Below are 9,829 nucleotides of genomic sequence, written 5' to 3' on the forward strand. Positions count from 1 at the left end.
GTTGTTTTGAACTTATTCCTTTTGAATTAGAAGATCGAGACATATTGTGTTTTGTTGAATTTATGTCAAACCCTTGACTTTTGATCATAGTTTATGGTATCTATTCTTTATTGATTTTTCTTGATTAAGCCGTTGACTTATTGCTTTGATAGTTCGTTTAATACCTTGGACAAATCTCTTTAAATGAAACCCTAGCCTATGTTCTTATTGCTTTTAAGTCCGTCTTGGTAGCAGTCGCTTCTCATTTCTTTCTCAGCTTCGTCATACACTCCTCTCCTAACGAAGAATTCCTGTCGACGTCACACACAACACACGATTCCGGTGCCTCAGATGTCGAGGTTGGCGGCTAGAAAACGGTGGCTGGCGTGGAAAGCTCTTCCGTTGGCAGCAGTTAGGATTTTAATGTGTATTGCACAAGTAATGTGGGCAAAATATTTCTTCATTAATTGAATTGGAGAATTAATTAATGAGAGTCTTGTTTATATAACTAAGGATCCTACGGTTGGTTCTACTTTAACCTATTCATCGGGAAAAGAACCAAAGAAAAACCCGAAGGGACTTATAAACCGCCAGACTCAATAATGTTTGCAAAATAAATTAAACCAAATATTCAATAATAAAAAAAAATAAAACATAACTAACTAAATATATTACGCGCCTCACTTGGCAACGTAATTCTTGAACAAGTTCGGAGGCTTGATGTTCTCCCTTGGCCTCAGCTTCCAGGTAGACGTTTCCTGCTCCGGCGCTTCATCCGACGCCTCTTCTTCCCCGTTTCTCCCCCCGTCGTCGCTAGAGGCTAGTTCTCTTCTTTACTGTCGGGTATGTGCACCGCACGCTCTCCGTCGTTGTTGGGAATGATCAACGGAGTTGGAGAGTTTGTAACACTCCGCCAGTCGCCACTGTTCGAATACAACTTGTTCTTGTTTTTAGGTTGGTTCACTCGCATGTTTAGGAGAGCTTAAAATTTTTCTCGCACAACATCCGTCCACAAAAATAGCCATATTTTTCAATTTTGGATAGTTTACCAAAAATAACTTTTATGTAATTTATACTCCAAGTTTTTCTCTCAAAAAGTTTATTTAACTTGCTTTATTAAATTAACTAACAATAAATAGGATTATATGTTAGGTTTGGTATACTGAAAAGCATGTTTCGAGCAAGTTTCGCTCGAATAGAATCTTGCTTGTATATGTAAAACTCTATAATCCACTTTTAACCCGATTCAGTATTATTCGAGCAGTTTCGCACGAATAGAATCAGTATATTATTACATTGTGTTTGCTTGTGCATTTATAAGATGTTTTATAAACATTTAAATGGATAAGAAGCAAACAAAGTCTTAGTCTTTTGCTTAGTAGACTGGTTGTGGGCTTCGTCCACTTTAAGGTAACAAAGTCGGTTCTATGCAATGCTTTGCAAAAGAAAAAGAAGAATTTCACAACCCAGATAGACTTAGACTACCTATCGTGAAAGGTTGCAATGTCAGTCCGATTATTTCTAAGCCTTACTGAAATAAGATAACATTGGTGTGGTATAGCACTGAATGGATCTAACAGCAAGACGTGTCTTTATGCTATCTACTGAAAGACTAGGTCTTGATAAATAACTATTTCTTAATCTACATATGTTAGCATTGAGCATACGGTATTGATTATGCACTACTTTGACTTATCAAATGGTGCGGGTTTTTCGCAACCTAATAATCCTGATATATTGGGTAGTGGTGATTAATACCTAGCAATGCTAGGATTGCTATTATGTTGAATCGTGCGCGAGGTGAGTCTCGTTTGATAATGTCCTCAAGAGGAGCTCGAACAAGGTTTTATTATTCGGGAAACTGGCCAGTTGGAGTTTTACCACTCTATGAATAATAAATAAGTGTTTCTTGCTAAGTCCACTCTTGAAATTAATAAGATGTTAATTAATTAAGTCCATAGCAGATAATTAATTAATGGACATTTATATCTTAAGCGCGAGAAATAAATAATATAAATAATGGAAACCCGGATTACTTGTAATTTCAGATTTGGATGGGGAGTGCAATATTACTTCTGTAATGGCTGCTCGTAATATTCCGATAAGAGCTTATATTAAATTGGGGTTCAATTTAATTAGTAAAAAGCTAATTGGAGGAGCCCATATCCAAAACCTTCCATAGATCCCTGACTGGGCCCAATATGAACTTAATATAAATAGGAGAATAAAGGAGAGACAGAATGACAATTATTTTTGTAGAGGAAATTTTCGCCCCCCTCTCTAATTAGTAGAGGAGTTCGAAAATTCTTCAGCTCTTCTCCGTGAGGAATTTTCTGTCTTCTTTATTCGACTCCTAGTATTTTGATAAGATCAGCCCACCCTGATATCGAGATACAGTTCGGGAACCAGTCAGAAGATCCGTGGTCTAGTATTGAAGATCATCACGTGGAGAAGGCGCGAGCAATCGACGATTCTTTGGAGAATCAAAATCGGTAACCCTAAACCGTAGTATTCATGTTTAGGATTTATTTTCTGTGAGCATGAATTATTTGCGTTCTAGCATGTTAACATGTGAATTGATTAATCGCATAATCGGTCAAATAGATCCGTATCTGATTTATTTGTTTTGTACAAGTCTTCCGCTGTGCAAGGGGCACCAAACCCTAACATTATATACTTAGGGGGTAGTGTTTGAATTGGAGTTTATCTTTCATTTAGATAAGAACACAACCATTTTGTAATAACACTTTTCTTGGTTTTCATTTTTATTTACTGTGTTTGAATTGATGATATGTTATATATAGCCCTTAATAACATATGTTTGATTTGTTATTTAAAGCCATACTACAATAGGAAATTTCAAAACTATCCTTAACATTTTCTAGATTTCCAAGATTGAGGGCTTTATTAGTAATTCCAGGTAATTTAAGATTGCAATAGTGTTATATAGATTATTATCACTTAATTTTTCATGATAATAAAACGGTCATTTTCAGCCTTCAATCAACGAACCCTTGCCTATTGAACGGGTTACACAGAAAATTTAACCAACAAATCAAACATCAGATTGAGCCATTAAATGCACTGTAAATGTCTCGATTTACCAATTCAAACAAATCTTACAAGATTACATAATCAAATAAGTTCAAATTATTGAGTTATACATGTAATTGTAAATGTTCCTATCTACCTATTCAAACACACCCTACAAGATTACGAAATCAAACAAGTTCAAATTATTGAGTTATACCTATATTACACGCAAAGGTGATACATAGATGTAAATTGGTGTAGCCCGTTGGTGAACTATTGAATACGGAAAAATTTCCATATACCATTACGAACAAACCCTATAGAAACTCCTATGACGAAACCACATCCATATCCTAAAACCACCGGACGCCAGCTAAATCCATCCACAAAATTAGAACCCTCACTTTCTTTAGGAGTCAATGGATCTTGCTTGCATTTCTTAGTCAGAGGAAATCCACATAATCCCGAGTTCCAACTGAAGGAGTTGTTATCAAATGTCGGAAACTGTCCGCCAGACTGAGGAATCTCTCCAACAAGATCATTCACTGAAAGATTTAACGTAGAAAGAAAATTCAACATCGTCAACTTCCAAGGAATCTCACCATTCAACCGGTTTGAAGACAGGTCTAATGATTCCAGTGCTTTCACACTTCCAAGGGATGATGGTATCTTCCCAGTGAGACTGTTGTGAGACAGATTCAAGTACTTGAGTGAATTAAGATTCCCTATGGAATTTGGAATCTTCCCAGAGAATTTGTTTCTAGACATGTCAATAGTGGTGAAGGCTTTCAAGATTCTGATCAGTGGTTGATTTGTGCCTTTTAAAACAAATACCAATGACTCCTCATACTTGCTAAACCAGTTACTTTTTTCTGAAACATCTTCATTGGCATTGATCATGGCTGGGAAGGTGGTTAAATATCTAGTTGGGAGGGACCCACTGAATTCATTTTGAGATATATCAAACACTTGCAACTTGGCAAATGGAGCATCACCACTTATCTCACCATAAGCAATGGGTAGAAGCATACTACCATTGAATCTGTTATCTCTCAAAACGAGAACTCGGAGATCAACGTGATCCTCCATCCAAAAAGGAAACACATCTTGTAACGCATTGCTTCCAACATCAAGAACTTGCAGCTTCCCACAGTTTACTAGGGTTCGTGGCAGTGTTCCCTGTAGGTTATTGCTATTGAGGTTCAAGGACTCGAGAGCGCAACCCTTTGGAAATGAAGGTGGAATGAGGCCAACAAAGTTATTCTCCTTCAAGTGCAGAACTTGCAAGGTTTTACTCAGCTTTGCCAAACACTTTGGAATTGATCCATGCAGACTGTTGTTTGATAGATGGAGGAATTGGAGGAATCTCAATTTGCAAATGGATGATGGAATCACTCCAATGAAGTTGTTGGAATGGAGAATTAGGGTTTTTAAGGGGTAGTGATTTCCAATGGTGGAAGGTATAGAGCCTGAGAGATTGTTATTTGCCAAGTCAAGATAAGTTAAGTTGAGGGATGTTGCAATAGCTGGTGGTACAAAGCCTTGAAAATGGTTATTGGAGAGATCAATACTCTTGATATTTGCAGTGAACAACTCTTTAGGAATGTTACCTGAAATATATATCAAGTTGGTATTAATTAGATATAAATTTATGTTAGGATTTATTGACTGCAACAGTAGTTTGATATTGTCTGCTTTAGGCCAAACCCATACGAATTTGATTTTGGGTCATTCCCAAAAGACCTTAAACTGATTGGGGTTGGACAAGAAATATATACACCTTCCAAGTGACATCGAAACAATTTAGTTGTTTAATTTACTAAGACTGATAATCAACAGCAACTCAACCAAACCCAACCATCCACTTTTCTAATATTTAATTAATTTCTATCTCCTCCACATCATCTTCCACATCATCAATTGTCATCCAACCCAACCACACCATATTTTGTGGTTTATCAATGACCACCCAACCTTACCATTATGTATTTAATTTATAATGTTATAATTTATGTAATATTATTAAATAAAATATTTATAAAATAAATACAATAAAATCTAGGGAAATAATCTAGAGAAGAATTGAAATTTTGGAATCATACAAAATATTATTCTCATCATCCTCCATGATTGACAACAAAAGAAACTTAAAAATATTACTAGTAGTAAATTGTACTTCGTCAGAAAAGAAGGATTATAGGAGTAGAAAAAATGAGATTTTTTTGTATGCAAAACTATATCAAATGTGGTCTCTAGTTATAAAGGAAGAAAAATTATAAATTTTGGTATAATTTTTATAATTTTTTAATATTATATAATACAGATATATAAATTTTAAAATATATATATATATCGACCAATGAGATAGTGCCATTTGGCACAATCTCATTGGATAATAAAATAAAAATGGGATGAAACCACGGGAGACCAGCCGGTTGATGGTGGCCTTGGAGGAGACCACAGTCGAAGAGAGAGAGAGGCCATTCACTTTAATTTTTAATTTTTTTTAATTAGCTAATGACATGGAGGTCGGCCATTTCCAACCGATAATCATAGTCTAAGGATTTTTGGCAAAAATCCATAGCTAAAACTGGTACTCCCTCCGTCCCAAGGTATTAGACCAACTTTCTTTTTTGGGATGTCCCAACATATTAGACTCATTTCCTTTTTTAGCAAAAAGCATTTATTTTATTTTATTCTCCACCTACTTTTTTCTCTCTTCTCTCCCCTACTTTTTCCCTCTCTCATACTTTACTCTCTCCACTTTAACTATTTAAATATCAATTCCTTAAATCATGTGCCCAAAAGAAGTGAGTCTAATACTCCGGGACGAAGGGAGTACCATTTAACCGTTTAAGACTATGTTTATCAAATAACCATTCAATCCAATCAAACCATCCAGTTTTTAATATTTAATTAATTTCTATCTCCTCCGTATCATCTTCCACCTCATTAATATTCATCAAGCCCAACCACACCTCTTTTCATGGTTTATCAATGACCACCCAACCACACCAATGTATATTTATTTTTATATTATTTTGTAATAATAATATAAATAAATAAAATATTTATTATTGCACAATAAAATTTATAAAAAAAATAATAAATAAAAATTAAAAATTATAAAAATAAAAAAATGAAAAGAATAAGTACAATAATTAAACTACAAAATTAAAAATACATAACTGGTGTAAAAATATAGCAAAGGAAACTAAAAAACACTTCATGAAATTGTATCAAAGAAATATATGGAAGGAAAAAAGATGATATTTTATTTTATATCAAATTATATAAAATGTGGTCTCTATTTATAAAGGATGAAAAATTATAAAATTTAATATAATTTTTATAATTTTTGAATATAATATATAAAAGATATTTTAATTTAAAATAGAATATTTATTAACCAATGAGATTGAGTCATATGACAAAATCTCATTGGCTATGTAAACATATAGAGGGAGACCATGCACTCTGCAGTTGCCCTCAAAGGGACATTGAAGAGAGAGAGAGACCTTGGGTTTCAATTTTTCTTTAAATAGCATATGATGGCCACATCTAATCGATAAACATGATCTAATGACACCTACTTACATGTGTCAGATGCTAGTCAAGTTTATGATTGGATACTCATACCAGTCAAAGCATTCTTGTGAAGTGATAATGATGTAAGTGATTTCATGTTGAACATGACAGGAGGCAAATGGCCGATGAAATTGTTGGAACTCATGTATAGTGCAACTAAATTCTCAAGGCCACCAATCTCTTCTGGAATCACACCTATTGATGAATGAACATAGTCATTTTAGTCCTCAAACAGTTATATAAATATGTATATATGTATACAGTCTTACTTACCGGTTAAAGTATTGTTAATGAGGTACAATTCTTGGAGTGATTTCATGTTCCCAATTTCTCTTGGCAATGTCCCATTAAGTGTGTTATGTCTCAAGGAAATAGACTTCACATGAGACATGTTAAAAAAGGTAAGGGGTAAAGGGCCAGTCAACTTGTTAGAATCAATGGACACATACTCTAAATTATGAAGCTGGCCAATCTCACCAGGAATAACACCTATAAAAATGTAGAATCATCAAAAGTGATCACTTATAAAGCTTATTAGAAAAATGTTAGTACAAGTGAGGTATATAAAAAGATAGTCAAATTTCTACTTACTGTGTAAAACTTATTGTTGGTATCAAATTGTCAAGGAAGAAGTACTAGTCCATTAAATTAAATGTAGATAAAACAAGGAAATTAATAATGATCAACAAAAGGACAAATTCATAGTCCATCTGTTCCATAGTAATGAAGACGTTTCTTTTCGGCACGGAGATTAAAAGAAATTGTGTTAGATAAGTTAAGTAAAGGGAGAATAAAGTGGAAAATGAAAAAGGTAGAGAGATGAAGAGAGAAAAAAGTAGGAAATAGTAAAGTAGGTGTGAAAAAATGTGTTGATTTTTATTAGAAAAGAAATGACTCTATTACTATGGAACGTACCAAAATGACAAAATGACAAAATTATTGTGGAATAGAGGGAGTACCATTTAATGCATTGCTATCGAGGTATATATGACGGAGGGCTGTCATGTTCCCAATTTCTTTTGGAATCAATCCATTAAGTCCGGAGGATGCCATGTTTAATGATTGTAAACTATTAAGATGGCCAATCTCTTTGGGAATATTACCTGTGAAAAAAATATTAATATGTTCAATGTATTAATATTAGCGTATAGACCAGATGATGTAAAATGATAAAAGGAAAAATTTTAAGAGGTATAAATACCAGTTAAGTAATTATTGTAGAGGGTTAGTTCTCGAATGGCTGTCAAATTCTGAAATTCTGGAGGTAATGATCCACTAAATTTGTTGGATTCCATCCACAAAGAATTCACCATGTGAAGTTGACTAATCTCTTTAGGAATATTACCTGTGGAAAAAGAAAAATTGTTCTACTCTTAATAAAATAAATGTTGTGCTTTTGGTCGACAGAGAGCAACACACTATCTCAAAATATTAATAAATACGTAGTACGTACATAATTATGAGTACACGTACTTTGGTCAAATTCTAGTTGCTCCTGTATTTGAAAATGAAATATTAAATTATACTCCCTACGTCCCACTTAAAATGAAACATTTGGAAATAGACACAAGATTTTATGTAGTGTTGATTTGTGAGTTAATGAAGAGAGAGTAAAGTAAGAGAGATGAAAAAATAGAGATAGAGTTATTTTCATTTTAAGAAACGTTTCATTTTTAATGGACAGCCAAAAAAGAAAAATATTACATTTTAAATGGGACAGAGGAAGTAATATTTTATTTGGCTCAGTCACAAAACGACGTCTTTGGTGATGCTCAAAACGGATTGTGTGATTAATATAATAAAAGAAAGGAAAATAAAGTACTTGTTTCAATAAAATAACGTCTACCAGAAGACCTTGTTTATGGTCTTCTTTCATATACAGATGTAACAATTCAGAAAAACTGAAACCTTGTGGTTTTAATATTTCGTTTTAAAAATTTGCGAGACTGTAATCAAGACAATTTGATATAGATCCAACCAAAAAACATGCAGGAAACAAAATAAAATTTTAATTAAGTATACCAGTTAAACTATTGAACCCAAGGTATAACTGAGTGAGCAACGTCAAATTCCCAATTTCTTTTGGCACCTCTCCAACCAAGCTGTTGTTGTACAAGGAAAGTACTTCAAGGCTTGAACATAAGCCCAAGCTCGATGGTATTTCTCCATACAACTTAGTGAAAGATATACGAAGCGATTTGAGGTTGCGAAGACTGTGCATGCAAATGTTGTTTGGCAGCTTACTTGAAAAAGGATTACCTCTTAAATTTATTGCTTGTATGTATGAGATGTTGAAGATGGATGGAGGAATGGGACCATAGAAGAAGTTATCATTCATCTCTAGAGAAACAAGAGATGAAAGATTTCCGATTTCGGGTGGAATGGTGCCTACGAGTTGCATATAAGAAATATTCAACTTAGTGACACGGTTATTGAGTGAATCACAAGTAATTCCGATCCAGTTACAAACAGGTGTTTCAGTAGTCCAATTTTTTTTCAAGAAATTGAGAGGATCGGATGTGATATGAGATTTTAGGACAAGAAGTGAAGAACGATCAATATTGGAATTGGCTACAACGGCTAAGCTGCAGTTCATTATACAATGAACTGCCAAAAGAGGAGCAAGTAACAATATCTGGGAAAACATTTCAATATGACTTGATTTTCTGCATGGGCATATAGGAAGTGGAAATACTTTAAATAGCCTATTTTGAAGTATCAAACACGAAAAGGAGAAGGTTATACTCCAAAAAGAAGTCATCAAGAATCCTCTATAAAAACTGTTGCAATCTTTTATTGTTAGGAGAAGTATGTACAACATTTCATTTTTCACGTGTTACGTCAATCGTCGATTCCATCATTTCATTTTTGATAAACCTAACTAAATTTAAAATTTGAAATTTATGACTATATATTCACAAATGTAATTAAAATTTTGTAAATGAAAACTAATGCTACTAGTACATGTTAAGTGATGACTAGCAAATTAAAATTAAAATTAAAGTTTTATAAAGATAAATGCAGACAAATATTTGCACGAGGAAGCCGAATGTCTACAATTTCCTTTTCTGTTGGTTGTCAACATAACAGAAATCATATTTTACCGAAATCATGTGCAATCCGTATCTCATCAATCACATTAATTTCATCACCTATATTTCTTTTGAAAATACATAAAGTAACACTATCCTACAACTTGAATACCTTATATAGAATATACTAGTGGAGT

At 33.6% G+C, this 9,829-nt stretch overlaps 1 protein-coding gene across 1 annotated transcript; it reads right to left on the bottom strand.

Annotated features, from left to right (window-relative positions):
* Positions 1–3,285: 3,285 nt before the first annotated feature.
* LOC125218425 (uncharacterized) lies at positions 3,286–9,247 on the bottom strand. Its single transcript, XM_089064522.1, has 6 exons — positions 8,623–9,247; positions 7,802–7,945; positions 7,560–7,703; positions 6,874–7,089; positions 6,652–6,795; positions 3,286–4,622 (listed from the first exon to the last, which is right to left on the bottom strand). The coding sequence occupies exons 1-6, from the start codon at positions 9,245–9,247 to the stop codon at positions 3,286–3,288; spliced, it is 2,610 nt and encodes an 869-aa protein (XP_088920648.1).
* Between the last annotated feature and the right edge of the window lie 582 nt (positions 9,248–9,829).

Source organism: Salvia hispanica, chromosome 2 (genome assembly GCF_029641045.1).
Source record: "Salvia hispanica isolate PSC_SH4W2 chromosome 2, Shi_PSC_v1, whole genome shotgun sequence".
In the NCBI taxonomy this organism is placed as follows: domain Eukaryota; kingdom Viridiplantae; phylum Streptophyta; class Magnoliopsida; order Lamiales; family Lamiaceae; genus Salvia; species Salvia hispanica.

Bases quoted from the DNA above. Each gene is read 5' to 3' on its own strand.
- LOC125218425 (XM_089064522.1), bottom strand. From the start codon at position 9,247: ATGTTTTCCCAGATATTGTTACTTGCTCCTCTTTTGGCAGTTCATTGT. The intron at 7,946-8,622 runs GTATACTTAATT...CTTTTTCCACAG, and splicing joins TGGGTTCAATAGTTTAACTG to GTAATATTCCTAAAGAGATT. The intron at 6,796-6,873 runs GTAAGTAAGACT...ATTCATCAATAG, and splicing joins CATTAACAATACTTTAACCG to GTGTGATTCCAGAAGAGATT.